The sequence below is a fragment of the Pleurodeles waltl genome, chromosome 3_1, assembly GCF_031143425.1.
Source record: "Pleurodeles waltl isolate 20211129_DDA chromosome 3_1, aPleWal1.hap1.20221129, whole genome shotgun sequence".
Lineage (NCBI taxonomy): Eukaryota > Metazoa > Chordata > Amphibia > Caudata > Salamandridae > Pleurodeles > Pleurodeles waltl.
Window position 1 is genome coordinate 44363497 of NC_090440.1, and position 18820 is coordinate 44382316.

At 45.8% G+C, this 18820-nt stretch overlaps 1 protein-coding gene across 1 annotated transcript in view; it reads right to left on the reverse strand.

Annotated features, from left to right (window-relative positions):
- HSD17B12 (hydroxysteroid 17-beta dehydrogenase 12) overlaps positions 1-18820 on the reverse strand; it is a 367296-nt gene that overhangs the window by 181082 nt on the left and 167394 nt on the right. The window contains exons 5-6 of the mRNA XM_069221808.1: positions 16157-16221; positions 14067-14111 (exon numbers count right to left, since the gene is read on the reverse strand). Coding sequence (XP_069077909.1) covers positions 14067-14111; positions 16157-16221 — 110 coding nt within the window. The remainder of the gene's footprint in view (positions 1-14066; positions 14112-16156; positions 16222-18820) is intronic.

Here is an 18820-nt window from a genome sequence, read left to right on the forward strand (position 1 = left end):
TATACACACACACGGAAAATGTCACTTACCCAGTGTACATCTGTTCGTGGCATTAGTCGCTGCAGATTCACATGCTGTGCACATCCCGCCATCTGGTGTTGGGCTCGGAGTGTTACAAGTTGTTTTTCTTCGAAGAAGTCTTTGAGTCACGAGACCGAGGGACTCCTCCCATTTCGACTCCTTGGCGCATGGGCGTCGACTCCATCTTAGATTGTTTTCCCCGCAGAGGGTGAGGTAGGAGTTGTGTATGCTAGTAATAGTGCCCATGCAATGGAGTGAATGCGTATGTACATAATGAAGTTTTAAGTAATATATTTACAAATGTACAAATGTTTAAGATCTACTTCTAAACGGCTACAGGCTCCCGGGGAGGCGGGTGGGCGCATGTGAATCTGCAGCGACTAATGCCACGAACAGATGTACACTGGGTAAGTGACATTTTCCGTTCGATGGCATGTGTAGCTGCAGATACACATGCTGTGCATAGACTAATAAGCAGTTATCTCCCCAAAAAGCGGTGGTTCAGCCTGTAGGAGTTGAAGTAGTTTGAAATAATGTTCTTAGTACAGCTTGACCTACTGTTGCCTGTTGTGCAGTTAACACATCTACACAGTAGTGCTTGGTAAATGTATGAGGCGTAGACCATGTTGCTGCCTTACATATTTCGTTCATTGGAATATTTCCCAGAAAGGCCATGGTAGCACCTTTCTGTCTGGTTGAGTGTGCCTTTGGTGTAATAGGCAGTTCTCTTTTAGCTTTAAGATAGCAGGTTTGAATGCACTTAACTATCCATCTAGCAATGCCTTGTTTTGAAATTGGATTTCCTGTATGAGGTTTTTGAAAGGCGATAAATAGTTGTTTTGTCTTTCGACTTAGTTTTGTTCTGTCAATGTAGTACATTAGTGCTCTTTTGATGTCTAATGTATGTAGTGCTCTTTCAGCTACAGAATCTGGCTGTGGGAAGAACACTGGTAATTCTACCGTTTGATTCAAGTGAACGGTGAGATTACTTTTGGTAAAAATTTAGGATTGGTCCGTAGAACAACTTTATTTTTGTGTATTTGAATAAATGGTTCTTGAATGGTAAATGCTTGAATCTCACTCACTCTTCTCAGAGATGTGATGGCAATTAAAAATGCAACTTTCCACGTTAAGTATTGCATTTCACAAGAGTGCATGGGCTCAAAAGGTGGACCCATGAGTCGTGTTAAGACAATGTTGAGGTTCCATGAAGGAACTGGTGGTGTTCTTGGTGGTATAATTCTCTTTAGGCCTTCCATAAATGCTTTTATGACTGGTATCCTAAATAATGAAGTTGAGTGCGTAATTTGCAGGTAAGCTGAAATTGCCGTAAGATGCATTTTAATGGAAGAGAAAGCTAGTTTAGATTTCTGCAAATGTAGTAAGTATCCTACTATCTCTTTTGCAGATGCGTGTAAAGGTTGAATTTGATTATTATGGCAGTAATAAACAAATCTTTTCCACTTATTTGCATAACAGTGTCTAGTGGTAGGTTTTCTAGCTTGTTTTATGACCTCCATACATTCCTGTGTGAGGTCTAAGTGCCCGAATTCTAGGATTTCAGGAGCCAAATTGCTAGATTCAGCGATGCTGGATTTGGATGTCTGATCTGTTGTTTGTGTTGTGTTAACAGATCTGGTCTGTTTGGCAGTTTGATATGAGGTACTACTGAAAGGTCTAGTAGTGTTGTGTACCAAGGTTGCCTTGCCCATGTTGGTGCTATTAGTATGAGTTTGAGTTTGTTTTGACTCAACTTGTTTACTAGATATGGAAGAAGTGGGAGAGGGGGAAAAGCGTATGCAAATATCCCCGAGCAGTTCATCCATAGTGCATTGCCCTGAGACTGATGTTGTGGGTACCTGGATGTGAAGTTTTGGCATTTTGAGTTTTCTTTTGTTGCAAATAGATCTATTTGTGGCGTTCCCCACATTTTGAAGTAAGTGTTTAGTATTTGGGGGTGAATTTCCCATTCGTGGATCTGTTGGTGATCCCGAGAGAGATTGTCTGCTAACTGATTCTGAATCCCTGGAATAAATTGTGCTATTAGGCGAATGTGGTTGTGAATCGCCCAATGCCATATTTTTTGTGTTAGGAGACACAACTGTGTCGAGTGTGTTCCGCCTTGTTTGTTTAGGTAATACATTGTTGTCATGTTGTCTGTTTTGACAAGAGTGTATTTGTGGGTTAATATGGGTTGAAATGCTTTCAGAGCTAGAAACACCGCTAACAGTTCTAAGTGGTTTATATGAAACTGTTTTTGCTGAATGTTCCATTGTCCTTGGATGCTGTGCTGATTGAGGTGTGCTCCCCACCCTGTCATGGATGCATCTGTTATTACGCATTGTGGCACTGGGTCACAAGGCCGCCCTTGGTTTAAATTTATACTGTTCCACCATTGAAGCGAGATGTATGTTTGGCGGTCTATCAACACCAGATCTAGAAGTTGACCCTGTGCTTGTGACCACTGTGATGCTAGGCACTGTTGTAAGGGCCGCATGTGCAACCTTGCGTTTGGGACAATGGCTATGCATGAGGACATCATGCCTAGGAGTTTCATTACTAATTTGACCTGTATCATCTGGTTTGGATACATGGCTTGTATTACATTGTGGAATGTTTTGACTCTTTGTGGACTTGGAGTGGCAATCCCTTTTACTGTGTTGATTGTTGCTCCTAGGTATTGCTGTGTTTGACACGGCAGAAGGTGTGACTTTGAGTAATTGATTGAGAAACCTAGTTTGTGTAGGGTTTCTATGACGTAATTTGTGTGTCGTGAACACTGTTTTTGCGTGTTGGTTTCGATTAACCAATCGTCTAGGTACGGGAACACATGTATTTGCTGCCTTCTGATATGTGTAGCTACTACTGCTAGACATTTTGTAAAAACTCTTGGTGCAGTTGTTATTCCGAATGGCAACACTTTGAATTGGTAATGTATCCCTTGGAATACAAACCTTAAGTACTTTGTGTGAAGGATGTATTGGTATATGGAAATATGCATCCTTTAGATCCAGTGTTGTCATGTAGTCTTGTTGTTTGAGCAGTGGGATTACTTCTTGTAATGTAACCATGTGAAAGTGGTCTGATTTGATATATGTATTTAATATTCTGAGATCTAGTATAGGTCTTAGAGTTTTGTCTTTTTTGGGTATTAGAAAGTACAGAGAGTAAACTCCAGTGTTTAGTTCTTGTTTTGGTACTAATTCTATTGCCTCTTTTTGGAGCAATGCTTGAACTTCTAATCCTAGAAGATTTATATGTTGTTTCGACATACTGTGTGTTTTCGGTGGGACTGTTGGAGGGAATTCTCGAAATTCTATGCAATAACCATACTGGATAATTGCTAGTACCCAAGTATCTGTTGTTATCTCCTCCCAATGTTTGCAAAATTGGCTTAATCTGCTTAACCCGATACCGAACGCAAACAATACCGACGTTTTTTCCGAGATTCTAACTAACTTTCCGACCCGAAACACGGAGCAAAAAGGAACACGTCCGAACCCGATGGCGGAAAAAAAACAATCTGTAATCTAAGATGGAGTCGACGCCCATGCGCAATGGAGTCGAAATGGGAGGAGTCCCTCGGTCTCGTGACTCGAAAAGACTTCTTCGAAGAAAAACAACTTGTAACACTCCGAGCCCAACACCAGATGGCTGGATGTGCACAGCATGTGTATCTGCAGCTACACATGCCATCGAACACATATATACACACATTATATATATCTATATATATATATATATATACACATATACACACACATTCATATATACACATATACACACACATTCATATATACACATACATTCATATATACACATATACACACACATTCATATATACACATATACACACACATTCATATATACACATATACACACACATTCATATATACACATATACAGGTGTTATGTGATGGGTGACTTGTGAGTCACTGCTTATTTTGAGGACTTTTGGGGCTTTGGAATTTTCCTCTACCTCTTTGGAACTGTCCCCCTCTATATTGCCCCCGAAAACTTCCCCGCTGATATTGGCTTTGGTAAGTGGGCCTTGTTTGTGATGTTGTGGTTTCTGTAGGTTGTCCTCGAAACCCTCCCCTAAAAGGTGTTTTGCGAAAGGTGCCTCTGCTCTGCGGGGAGTAGAGTGCGCCCATGGCTTTTGCCGTATCAGTGTCCTTCTTGAGTTTCTCAATAGCAGTGTCGACTTCCGGCCCAAACAACTGCTGTTCATTAAATGGCATATTTAGCACGGCTTGTTGAATTTCTGGCTTGAAACCTGACGTGCGTAGCCATGCGTGCCTTCTTATTGTTATTGCAGTATTTACTGTCCTTGCAGCCGTTTCTGCTGCATTCATTGAAGACCGTATCTGATTATTAGAGATACTTTGTCCTTCTTCCACCACTTGTTGTGCTCTTTTTTGGAACTCCTTGGGTAAGTGTTCTATCAAATGTTGCATCTCATCCCAGTGCACTCGGTCATATCTTGCCAAAAGCGCTTGTGAATTGGCAATGCACCATTGGTTTGCTGCTTGTGCTGCAACACTTTTGCCTGCAGCATCAAATTTGCGACTCTTTGTCTGGAGGTGGTGCGTCTCCCGAGGTATGAGAGTTTGCTCTCTTACGAGCTGCCCCGACAACTACTGAGTCTGGAGTTAACTGCGTTGTAATATAAACAGGATCTGTTGGCGGTGGCTTGTACTTTTTCTCCACCCTTGGAGTTATGGCTCGGCCTTTAACAGGATCTTGAAAGATTTGTTTTGAATGTTTTAGCATTCCTGGGAGCATAGGTAGTCTTTGGTACTGGCTAGGAGTGGAGGTTAGCGTGTTAAACAAGAAGTCATCCTCAATTGGTTCTGAATGCAAGGTGACGTTATGGAAAGCAGCTGCCCTTGCGATCACCTGTGTGTAAGATGTACTGTCCTCAGGAGGGGACGGCCTGGCAGGGTACGAGTCTGGGTTGTTGTCCGATACTGGAGCATCGTAAAGATCCCATGCATCGGGATCATCTTAACTCATGGTAGTATGAGTCGGGGAGTGCATCAGTGGAGGAGTTGCTACTGGTGATGTGTGCACTGATGGTGGTGGAGTTGTTTTCTTTGCCACCTTTGCCTGTGGCTCCTTGTCCTTTTCGTGAAAGGCAAGTTTTCTTTTTATCTTAATTGGAGGAAGAGTGATTATCTTCCCTGTGTCTTGATGAATGTGGAGCCTCCTTTGAGTAGTCTGGCTCTACAGCTTGAAGTTCCTCTCCAAATCTATGTTTTTTCATTTGGGAGGCCAATCCTTGTTCCTCTGTATAGGAACCTGTTTTCGGCTCCGAGGCTGGATGTTTCGGAACCGAAACTTTTTCGGAGGTCTTTTTAGGCTTCGAAGAAACCTTTGTAATTTTCGGCGTGGTGGTGTCTCGATGCCGAATTTGTTCGGTGCCGCTGTGACCGTGCTGAAATTTCTCGGAGCGGATGTCTCGGGTCCGAGATTGCTGTGTGGCGGTATTTCGACCGGAGTCGGATGACTTCGACACCAGCGTGCCCTTTTTCGGTGCCTTGGCTCGGTCAGCGCTTGTTTGGGTTAAGCCATGGCCTGTTGGCGGTGGCGTCCCCTGGGCTTTTGTTGACTTCTCGTGAGTTATGTTTCGACGTCTTACTCACAGTTTGGCGTTTCTTCGGCCTCGAGCTCTTCTGAGTCAGACTCTTGGATAGAGAAAGCTTCCTCTTCTTCCTCGAAACGCTCTTGTTCTGTCGGCGTCGACGCCATCTGCAGTCTTCTGGCTCTTCGGTCTCTTAACGTCTTTCTGGACCGAAACGCTCGACAGGCCTCACAAGTATCTTCCTTGTGCTCTGGGGACAACCACAAGTTACAGACCAGATGCTGATCCGTATACGGATACTTGTTATGGCATTTTGGACAGAAGCGGAATGGGGTCCGTTCCATCAGCCTTGAATTCATACGTGGCCGGGCCGACCAGGCCCCGACGGGGGATCGAAAAAACCCCGAAGGGCCACCGGAACTCTTCTAAATTCGGTGTCGATCTGTTGTAACTAACCCGATACCGAACGCAAACAATACCGACGTTTTTTTCCGAGATTCTAACTAACTTTCCGACCCGAAACACGGAGCGAAAAGGAACACGTCCGAACCCGATGGCGGAAAAAAAACAATCTGTAATCTAAGATGGAGTCGACGCCCATGCGCAATGGAGTCGAAATGGGAGGAGTCCCTCGGTCTCGTGACTCGAAAAGACTTCTTCGAAGAAAAACAACTTGTAACACTCCGAGCCCAACACCAGATGGCTGGATGTGCACAGCATGTGTATCTGCAGCTACACATGCCATCGAACACATATATACACACATTATATATATCTATATATATATATATACATATACACACACATTCATATATACACACACATTCATATATACACATATACACACACATTCATATATACACATATACACACACACACACACACTTTGTTTGCTTGAAGATGAAGAACTACAAATATCAGGGCCTGAGCTTGGGTCTACTCAATTTCTTTCTACTTGTCCTTCCTTTCTTCACCTATTGGTCTGTTGTGTCTTATTTTCTTCTGCCCACTACAGCTAGGAGCATTTGGGGGGGCGAGGCAACCCACCACTGCCATTGACTCACTTCTTTGTGAGGGACATCATTCTGCTCTTTCACAAGGAGAACATCCATTCACAATGTAGCTCGTTTGTCTTAGGGACTCCTCTAGAATGTATGCTTTTAAAGACCTAAAACAAATCTTTTCTTTTAGGCCAACGTATTATTTTTTTAATATATTGGTGAGGGCCAGGCAGCTCAAGAAAGTTTCCAAAACTGTAACAAAGCAGGTATTAGCAAAGCCAAATGTTGGTAGCCAGCGGCATACCAAATGGCTTTGGTAGTGCTAGTTTCCATTCTGGTTTTGTGTGAACTTTAACATGTTGCGGTCAAATTTGTTTAAAGTGATACTGGTAAGCGTTTCACAAAAATCACCATGGTACTTGGGAGGCTCCAGGTTCAAGGAGACTATGGCATCTATATATTCCCAAACTACTGCACGTTTCTACTTTTGCTGTTTGTCTTAGTTTCCAAGTTGACCTGGATTAGGTATTAAAGAACAAGTAAATTGCCTTCAGTAATGCATTATTTGGTAGAGACCATCTAGCTGCAGATTCCTTAACTTAGAATTTCATGGCATCAGCTTGGAATCCAGAATTTTTTTGTTGAGCAGTATCCTGCATGCGCCATCGGGTGGCGTCATTGGAGCGGTCTGGGGAGTCACAGTCACCTATAAAGGTGACCACCGCGGCACCCATTAGTCAGTTCTTTAACCCACGAACTTCGATGCCAGAAGCGCAGAGTCATGGATAGAACCAACTGTTCGTCTGTGCAATAACTAGGGCCCTGAAAGGGATAAACCCTATCCCTATTTAAACATATCCGCAGAGCAGGGAAGCATGGGTGGGTGTAAGGATCCTGCAGCTAGATGGAATCTATCAGATAATGCGTTACCCAAGTTAAGTAATTTGTTCCTCTGATAGAGACTTCTATCTGCAGATTCCTCATCTCAGAATAGATACCCAAGCCATAACCTCCTGGTGGTAGGCTGTTGATAAATCTCCTCTACAATAAAAAGTTCTGCAGGACCGAACAGGCAGTGTCCATCTCTCTGGACCTGATTATGCAGAGAGACATAGTCCTTTGCAAACATGTGCAAGGATGCCCACGTTGCTGCCTGACATATCCGGACTGAAACACCTCATGCTAGTGCACTGGCAGCAGCTTTGCCCCTGGTAAATTGAGCCCTCAAGCGGCTGCTTATTGGCCAGTGTATAGCAGATTTTAGTACAGAGAACGACCCAGCACAAAATGGTTTGTTTCTGCACTGCCCGACCCTTCTTAGTTCCCACATACCTCACAAAGAGTTGGTCATCCACCCAGAACTCTTTTGTGCGGTCAAGGTAGAAAGACAGCGCTCTTTTTGGGTCCAGTCGGTGGAGTTGCTCCTCTTCCTTAGAGGGATGTGGTGAAGCAAAGGCAGCAGGCAGGGTGATGTTCTGAGCCAGGTGAAATGGGGTCACCACACTGGGGGGAGAGGCACAAGTTCTGAGAACCACCTTGTCTGAGAATATAGTGAGATATGGTGACTTATATGAAATGTTTCATCTCACTCACCCTCCTGGCAGATGCTATTGCCACTAAGAAAGCTGTCTTGATGGTGAGCAGCCGGACTCCAAAGGAGCATACATGAGAAATGGGAGGATAAGATTTAAGTCCCATTGAGGCATAACAAGGGCGTAGGGGGGGAACATACTTACAAGCCCTTTTAAGAATCTATGTACAATGGGAGATTTGAACAGTGAAGGCTGATCAGGAAGCCGAAGGAATGCCAATAAGGCGGAAAGATAGCCCTTGAGAGTATCCACGGTGGAACCCTGCTGGGCAAGGAATAGTATAAAGCAAAGGATATCAGAAAGAGAAGCAGAAAGAGGGTCAATAGATCTTTCTGCACAATAATATACAAAACGTTTCCAACGGCAGGCATATACAATTTTACTGGAGGGACGCCTGGCTGCCAAAATAACAACTTTACAGACTTCGGGAGGAAGGTCAAAAGCCATCAACTGCCACCACTCAATCTCCACGCATGAAGGCGCAGAGTTGACAGGTTCGGGTGGAGAACCTTCCCCTGCTGCTGTGACAGAAGATCTTCCCTAAGGGGCAGCCTGATCGGAGGATCGAGGCTCATTTTCCAAAGCTCAGGATACCAGACTCTGTGCTTAGCCCGGAGCCACTGGGATTACTTGGGTCCTGTCGTTCTTGATCTTCTTGAGAACTCTGGGCAGAAGTGGTATGGGCGGAAAGGCGTATGGGAGGCCTGAATTCCACTTCCACCAAAATGCGTTGCTGAGTGATTGCCTCATTGGAAACTCCAACCAAGAATACTGCTGACATTGTGCGTAGTCTGCGGTGGCGAACAGATCTAACCAAGGCCCTCTCCATTGCTGAAAGTCCTTGAACCACCTCTGGGTGAAGACACCATTCATGATCTGCTAGGCATCGACGGCTGAGTTTGTCTGCCCTTGCGTTCAGAGAACCTGCTATGTTTTGAACCACCAGGGTTATGCCCTGCTGTTCCAGCCATGTCCAGAGACCCAGGACCTCTAGACAAAAGGTCCATGGCCACACACCGCCCTGTTTGTTGCAGTACCACATTGCGGTAGTGCTGTCTGAACACCTGCATCCATCTTCCCTTTGACAACAGGAAGAAAAGCTTTCAACACCAGTCGGATCGCCCCGGAGCTCTAGTAAATTGACAGAGTCCAGATTCCGCTAGAGACCAGAGGCCTCTGATCTCCACCTCTCCCAGATGGCCACCCCATCCCAGAAGTGATGCTTCTCACTACTGTGAGATCTGGTTGGTGAAGGGAGAGGAGTATGCCTCTGACCCAATCGCAGTTCACTAACCACCACTGCAGGTCTTTTGCAGTTCCCTCAAAGAGATCTGAACACGGTCAGTGAGATTCCCCTGACTGTGCCCACTGGAACTTCAGGTCCCACTGCAGAGCCCTCATATGCCATATGGCATGTTTGACTAACAGGATGCCAAAGGCCATGAGGCCCAGCAGCCTCAGAGTCTGTCTCACCAAAATCCAAGATAAAGGACGAAACATGGGTATCATGACCTGAATATCCAGGACTTGCTGCTTGGGAGGATAACTGCACTGTGTCTGGAACAGCTCAGATGAAAGAGCTTCTGAGAGGGAGTCAGGTGTGACTTTGGCATGTTTATAGTGAACCCCAGTGAATACATGAGGTTTGCAGCAGTCTGAAGGTGGGTGATGAGAGCCTGGGGCATAGGAGCTTTCAACAGCCAGTCGTCTAGGTAGGGGAAGACTGAAATCCCTAACCTGCGCAGATGAGCCGCTACCACTGCCATCACTTTGGTTAACACCGGCGGGGCACTGGTGAGACCCAAGGGGAAGCACAGTAAACTGCAAGTGCTCGTGGCCCACCTTGAACCGCAAGTAACGCTTGTGAGCAAGGCAGGATTGGGATGTGAAAATACGCATGCTGCCAGTCCAGCGCTACCATCCAGTCTCCTTTGTCTAGGGCAGACAAGACCTGAGCAAGAGTGAGCATCTTGAATTTCTCCTTTTTGAGGAAGAGACGGACGTCCCGTAAATCCAAAATAGGGTGAATACCCTTGTTCTTTTTGGGAATCAAAGTAGCTGGGATAAAAACCCCTGCCTACTTCTGACATTGGGACCCTCTCTATGGCTCCCTTGGCCAAGAGAGCCGCAACTTCCTCACGGAGCAAGACTAAGTGATCCTCTATTAGCCGTTCTTTTAATGGAGGCATAAAGGGAGGGAAAGCTCGGAAGGGGAGGAAATAGCCCTTCTGTAGGATCTGCAAGACCCATTTGTCTGATGTTATGGACTGCCAGCGAGGGAGAAGAAACTGAGCCCTCTCCTCCAACTCAGCGCAAGTGGTCTCGCTGAATCCTTCTAGGAGGACTTGGGCACTGTGGAGGGGGGGGGGGGGGGGGGCTGAGTGGTGGCTGAACTCTGGCTAGAGTCTCAGAGTCTGAATGTACCACGACCTCGTAATGGATGTTGAGTTGATGGTGGTGAATTTGTGGTACCTCACCCCTTCCGAAGCCTCAAAAGGGGCGAAAGGCAGACTGCTGGTGAGCGGGTGCCAAAAGGCCCAAGGATCTGGCCGTAGCCAGAAAGTCCTTGAATCGCTCAAGCACCAAGTCTGCCTTTTCTCCAAATAGGCACGAGCCATCGAAGGGAATGTCCAAAAGTTTTGTCTGGACATACTGTGAAAAGCCAGACTACGGAGCCAGGCATGGCAATGAAGGGTCAATGTCTAAGAAATCACCCTACCCAGCGAGTCGGTCATGTCCAAACCACACCGTATTGTAAACTCTGCTGCATCTCTTCCATCTTTAACTGTTCATGCAAGAGTGTCCTGCATGCCCTGCGTATCCTGGGGCAGCACCATATCCCATAAAGTATGGGATAAACAGCCCAATAGGCATGAGGTGTTTACAGACCTCAATGTCAGCCGGGAGGAAGAAAACATTTTCTTACCAAGCTGATCAAGCCTCTTGGATTCCTATCTGGGGGAGTGGAAGGGAAGGCCTCATGAGAAGTGGGGGCCTGGACCACCAAACTCTCTGGGGTGGGGTGTTGGGTGAGGAAACTAGGATCATTAGGAGCTGGTCTATGGCGGCAGCCGACTGTCCTATTTACAGGAGCCCCTGTGCTGGGTTTGGACCACGTCCCCAGCAGGACATCAGTGAGGGCTTCTTTAAAGGGTAACATTGGTTCAGATGTGGAAACCCCCGGCTGAGGCACCTCAGTCAGGAAGTTAGTCCTGACTGGCACCATAGACAAGTCTAGGTCCAAGACCTCAGCTGCCCTATGCACCACCATAGCATATAAAGCTCCCTCCTCCTTAGCCACAGTAGGCAGTGAGAGCATGCCAGTAGCTGGAGAGTATCCAGCCCACTGGCTTCCCCTAGTTCCTCATACGAGTCCATATGCTCCAAACCATATTCTAAAAGAAATGGGACCCCTCCTGTTCCTCATCTGCACTTGGCTGATCAAAATAATCCTCAGGCACTGATCTGGCCCTTGTCGGTGCTGTCAGAATCGGCGGTGTACGATGTCGTTCTGGCGCCAGATCAACTACAATGAGGATGGGGCTCGCACCACCGGCAGGCGCCGGCGCAGCGTTGACATCAGGAACGACACCGGAGGAGGCAGACTGTGTGCACTCGGCAATGGAATCCAATGGGGCCCCTGCTGACCCCACAGCCCCGAAGGTGCACCAGCTGGGCAGCCCACTCATATGAGGCACATGGCGTAAAACTCCTTGAGCTGAACGAGGGGTGGGGGGTGCTCCAGCCCAGATAAAAGGGGGGGGGGGGGGGGGAGATGAAGTCTGCCCTGGCATTGGTTCTGCAGAACCGTGCCTGGAACGTCAATGTTCCCTAGACACCTCGTCGGCCAACGGGTGCCACAAAGTCTAAAGCTGCTTGGACTTTTTTTTGCGCCTCTTCTCAGAGTGCCTGGAGACCTCCAGTGCACAGAAGAGGACTTAAGGCTCCTGGAGCGGTCTCACGACCTCCTCCTCGATCAGGACCACGACCTCTTAGGAGTCGTGCCAACCTAAGTCAACTGCTGGGCCCCCATGAGCTTCAGAGACCGCTCGTTCAAAGCTTTTGGGGCCATGGCCCGGCAGTCAGAACACGACTGAGTCGTGGTCCCTGTCAAAGCACCAGAGGCATACCTGATGGGGTCAGTCACCGACATGGCGCAATGGCATGCACCACACGGCTTGAACCCACTCTTCCTCAATGCAATCCTCGCACAGACTCAAAAAAGCGTTGACAAAGGTCAAAAAAGGCCTGCCAAAAAAGGCAGAGGGTACCTCGAATCCGGACCTGCCCTTGACCAGTGCTGAAGAAAAAGAACTGACCTACGTGCGCTGGGGCAGTGCCTTTATAGGCGACCGGGACAGAGGTGATTCTAACGACACCACCACGTGGATCCAAACGACGCCACCCGACGGCGCACGCTGGGTACTGCTCAAGCGGACACCAGGAAATATCAAGATAAGGAATCTGCAGCTAAAAGTCTATCAGATAAGTAATGTAATATTTAATTTGTAAAGTATGAAACAACGGAGTGACAAGATCAGCCAAGCTAATCACTTGTGCAAAAGTTCAGGTCCACTATCTGACCTGCTGATATATACTGAGGGATCTGATACTTACTGGTGGAATTTAAGGATGGTCCTGCTAACTGAGGTCCCATGCTGTAATCATTACTGGAATCCCGGGACCCAGGTTTAAGCAATTTTGATTATCTGAACCTCAAAATAATACGTTAAAACACAGGAAGAATCATTCAAACAGCTACATAAATAGGCGAATGATGAATTATTTTATGTAATTTACATAGTACAAAATATCAAAATTTTAGTTTTATTGGAAGGTTGAAAAATCTTCTAAATTCGGATCCCTGCCCAAGCATACACTGGTGGTGTTTTTTTTTTTAAATTTATTTCTGGACAGGCCACCTGAGGTCTCGAGTCTGCCCAATTCCCAGCGTTTATCCGTAGCTTTAATATGGGTGGATTCTGCATCTTACCTCGGGGTGAAAATAGTAAGGTATTAGGCTTGATGAATTGTCAGCCACTTCTGCATCTTGACTATAGATTGCCCTGATGTTTTTGGGGGGGGGGGGGGGGGGGGGGCTAGTCAGTGATCTCACTTGAGTTTAACATCTGGTTTATCTACCAGAGGTATTTTGGACCCTGCCACTTTCAGTCGACCTGACTTCATACATATGGATTCGCCAACTGGAGTAATCTCTAGCCCCTGAACTAGGGGCGGCTGGTAATATATGAAAGTGGTGGATTGAGCGAAGTGCACCACCGCATCCCAAAATAAGCATGCAAAATAAAAACACTCAGCAATCACACTACACTTAAGTCAGAGGCAGTTCGGTGTTAACAATTACTGGTAATGTAACCAATCTGACCTGCTGAAAGGGGTGCCACACCCAATCAGGATAAAAACTAACAGCCCATGGAAGAACCATCCCAGGGAAACTGTCCACTGCCATCAGAGATACAATCCTCAGATTACCTCTCCCATTAACCCCAGCACAGTATTAAACTCCACCACATGCATGTTTTGTGAAATGTACAATAGCTAATAGCTTTTACAGGGTTTCAGCTTACACTTATGCAGTTTCCAAACGCTGTAAATAGAAGGAGTTACAATTATTCAGTTTAATATTTCTACTATCTATTGTAAGCATGCCTGGTGCTAAGAAACTATGCCAGACTAGCTTAAATGTCTTTTCAGGTGCAAGCACCAACACGGAACTGTTTGCAAGAAGCAATTAAAAAAAAATATTTATTGCAGTCAAAAGCCAGAAAAAAAACAAAAGATCACATCTTTTACCCTGTGAGGCAGCTCACATGCCAGATACAGGAGAAGAACCCAAAAGAGACTTACCTGCATCACAGAGGTCATGTTAACGTTAATCATATTGTTCAGGGTCTGAAACGAAAATCAAAATTAGAGATAAACCATGTTGCAGCATGTAACAGGTTAAAGTCTCCTTGACGAGGCATGCAGGGGGTGCTATCTTCTGTCTGTAGGATATCAAGGGCTGTAGTAAACAGAGAAATATAATATCCGATGTTCTCCTTAAAAATGCACAGTAGTTTAACAGAACTGCCTGTAACCTCCAAACTTTAAATTCAAAATCAAACTGCTGGAAGTTTGCCAAAACTGTTTGCTACCATGATCTGTTTTCTTCACATTGCAAATACGTTCGAGTACATCATTTGCTTTCAAAGTAAAATCACCAATCTTGCTTCCATTTTCGGTGTGTATTTGCATTTAATTAAAAAAAACATTCTGTGACATTTTAAATGGCCACAAATTAAATTCTGCAACATGTGCACAGTTTTATATTGGAACCGGTCAGTAATTCATGCTGAACGTACAGCTCACTGAACTTCCTTAGAATGTTTACCATACCAATACATGGTTTCCATTCATAAATCATTTATACAATTCTGAACATCTTGTAGCCATGGACCCATCTTTTACCCTATCAGCAGAGAGAGCTCTTTTCCACTACCTTACTGCTACTGTAAACTGGCAGCCACATGGTTTCAGCCTGATTTTCCAGGTACCATTGAAAACATGAGGATTTGTTGTCCTTCACCCTAAACACTATCTCCTCTATAGCCTGGGTGTCAGACGAAAGGAATTCCAAACCCCTGCACAAATTAATTTGTGTTCTTCACTTCCAAACTCTGCTATTCTGAAGTGGCCATGTGGGTTGAAATGTTATGGAAGTGCCTCTGACAAGATGGTAACTACAGACATGCTTTCGTAATGCTCCCTATGTCGGCCACCTTAAAATAGAGGTGGGCGAGCCACCGAAGCCTTGAGCCAGGGGCCCGTCCCTCACCACCTGCCCACTGAAGCCTTGAGCCAGGGGCCCGTATCACCCAGCTCGAGGTCCTCCTGGACACATGCCCACTGAAGCCTTGAGCCAAGGGCCCGTCTCACTCAGCTCAAGGTCCTCCTGGACACCTGCCCACTGAAGCCTTGAGCCAAGGGCCCGTCTCACTCAGCTCAAGGTCCTCCTGGACACCTGCCCAATGAAGCCTTGAGCCAGGGGCCCGTTCCTCACCCAGCTAGAGGTCCTCCTGGACACCTGCCCACTGAAGCCTTGAGCCAAGGGCCCGTCTCACCCAGCTCGAGGTCCTCCTGACACCTGCCCACTGAAGCCTTGCGCCAGGGGCCCGTCTCACCCAGCTCGAGGTCCTCCTGACACCTGCCCACTGAAGCCTTGTGCCAGGGGCCCATCTCACCCAGCTCGAGGTTCTCCTCCACACCTGCCCACTGAAGCCTTGAGCCAGGGGCCAGTCTCTCACCCAGCTAGAGGTTCTCCTGCACACCTGCCCACTGAAGCCTTGAGCCAGGGGCCCCTCTCACGCAGCTCGAGGTCCTCCTGGACACCGGAGTCAAAAGCGAGCTGAGCTTTCACGTGGCAGCTGCATCCCGCTGCCACACGTCTGTCATGGTGCAACCTCCACTTCCCTCTCCTGCCGCATAAGTGCTGCCCAGTGCGGCCACTACACAGAAGGACAGTGAAGAGCAGCAGAGTATCCGCACACAGCCCCACCCACAAGGGCATTAATACAAATGCAAACTTTTTTCCAGCGCCTTGAGACCCTCACGGGTGATTTGCTGCGCTCTATAAATGTTTGATTGGTTGAAAAAATGGCTTCAAATTTAGCTTTTGGCTGCCTGAAATCATCCCCAATTCAATACTAGTCAACGAGTGAAATATTAAACCTCCCTCTTTCGGCTTTGCAGATGTTGGCATGTATGCTAAAGTGACATGCTTCTACAAGTCTTAGCCTGTTTATATGTCTGTTGCATGATTTATATACTAAACATTTTCATGGCTCGGCTAGTACACAGCCTCTTAGCGCCAAACCAGACCACTGGCTCGGTTCTCCCTATTAGTTTTCTGGCTCGCGCACCTCTACCTTAAAATCTGCTTTGCATGCTATACTCACATTGTCCAGGTCCGGAATGTCCAGGAAATATTCGGGGTAGGTATAAGAGATCCCGACATTATTCACTGTAAAAGAGAGGGGGGAAAAAGATCCACTTTAAATCGCAAGCTAATTCAAAATGGAGCCAGCAGGTGGCGGCATCAACCAACAAGTAGCTTAAGGGATTCACTCAAAATGGGAAACCACGCTTTTTGTAAGAGGTTTAAAGTACCAATACGATGCAAAACCCGCAGGTCACGGGGATGAAGCCCCATCTGTGAAGAGTAAAGATAACAAAATAACGTCATGTTTAAAAACACATATCATGTTTTCAAAAATCATGTCTCACCAGACTGCCATCAGTGTTACAGTTCAAACTTGATGAGGAATGTGCACCCAGATAAAACTTCTGTCCTAAACACAAGCCAGCATGCCCGTGGCAACACAAAAAACAGAAGTCCAAAGATTCAGGAGCCTTATCCTGCCATTGCATGAAAAAAATCGCCCATAATTTGGCCAATTCAATCGGGAATTCAATCAATCAGGAATTTGTAAAGCGGACTACTCTCCGCGTCTCTAGTTTAATTCCCCCGTGAAATATCCCTCAAAAACTCACGAGATTTATTTTATTTAACCGAAAAAAAGGCAGGTAAACGTAATTTTTCATATTGAGGAAAAAAATAAAATCTGTCGTGTTTTTCAAATATTTTCCTGAAATTTTCTTGTCATGCGGACGCGAACAGCCACCAGCCTCTCATACGTCTTATCATAGTTTGCAGCACCGACACCATCTCTATTATACATCTTATGTGCATGAAATCGGATTTTAGTGACTAATACAGACCAGCTACTTGTGTTTAAACGCACATACTCACACCTGCATGCACCAACATATATCTATCCGTATATGCACACGTACGGTGGCCGATGTTTAATGAACCTGGGTAGAGACTGGTGCTAAGTACCAATTCTTTTGTCGGGTCGATGGAGAGCGAAAGTGGAGAGGACCGTTGCAAAGGGGTAGAATGGGGTGCTTCAGACTCCTCAAAAAGGGGGGAGAGCCCCAAGACGATAGCCAGCGACACACAGCTGCCGTGGGGTGGAGCTGTGTAATATTAGTGTGGGCGCTTGAGCGTTACTCGAGTCCCGAACGCTCTCGCGAACGCGGAAAAAAGATGGTTGAGAGAAAAGGAGAAGCTGTGGGCACCGCACCGCATGTGTAGGTCGAATAAACTACACTTCGTTGAAAAAGTATCTTTGTTTATGTGGCTTATTTACCACATTCTTTTGGCGACGAGGGTAACGAAGATATCGACCTACCGAGTGGCGTTTTTCAGGCAGGCTGATGTCCAACGAAGGTCTTCCAGGAACAATGCCCTCTTTCAGGAGAAAGAGGCGTGGCGTTTTGTTAAGAGCTGCTGTGAATTTCTTAAAGGGGAGTGTTTTAAAGGTGAAGTCACTCCTGGAACTACAAGTTGCTGCTGGTGATTTTAAAGGAAAAGTCACCAGTTACCAGCAAGAAATTTAGGGGGAAGCCACCCTAGAAATTGGAATTTTTTCCTGCTGGTTTCCTTAAAATTAAGGAAGAAGTTATCTCTAAAACTCTTACTGTTGGAGGTGAGAATTTCCGTGTATTTTTTTGTTATGTGACTTGATTTTAGCGGTGAGCAGTAATAGATATTCTGGATTGTTGGAGTCATCAACGTGGATAAGCGTAAAACACTTCACAGCATTGCAAAGATCTCGTCTGAGCTCATTTTTTTTTTGTGAGCAATGGAGCATGTCTCAATTACTGCACCACCTTGTTTTCTTACACATCCAGGTACGCCAGCGATCCAGTGGGAGGACTGGATAGACATGTTTGACAACTATTTGTTGGCGTTGGACAGTGAAGAGTTTTCTCCTGCACGTAAAAAAGCGATTTTATTGAACTGTCTTGGATCAGGGGTGCAGGTTGGACAAAGTTTCGCGGTCCTTTTGAGGTTAAACACGTAGGAAATTTCAGTGTTGTTTTGGCGAATGGCACTATATGGAACAAAAGGAGGGTGGCCTTATATGAGAGAGGTGGTGGAAGTGCAGGAAATATAATCGTTACTAATGAAGATGGAGGTTGCAGTGGGTTTATGCTATCTGGGGGAGGTGGTGAGAGCGGATTCACCGGATGCTGACACTTCGCATGAGGATGACAATAGCATGGAGGTTTTGGAGGGACAAACTAGTGTGGAGAATGAAGAAAATAAGACAGAATTTAAGAAGGGATGTGGTAGAGTGAGAAGACCTCCTGCTTATCTGAATGACTACGTGAGAGATGGCGGGAAATTGAATTGAAAACTTTTGATTTTTTATATTGCCTGAAATGTATTCCTCTCTTGAGTTAGTTAATTTTTATGTTTTATTTAAAAAAAAAAAAAAAAAAAAAAAAAAAAAAAAAGGTGTAATCTTGCTTGAAATGTATTTCTCTTAGCTTTTGTCGAGCTATTGGTTAATTCTTTTTATGTTCTTGTTTAATGTGAACAGTTTATGATTTTTTGAATATGTGGTTATTATTGTTGTATTCTTGTTAAAAAAAAAAAAAATTCTGATGACGAAAGGGGATGTGTAATATTAGTGTGGGCGCGTGAAGGGAGCTCGAGCGTTACTCGAGTCCCGAACGCGCTCGCGAATGCAGAAAAAAGACGGTTGAGA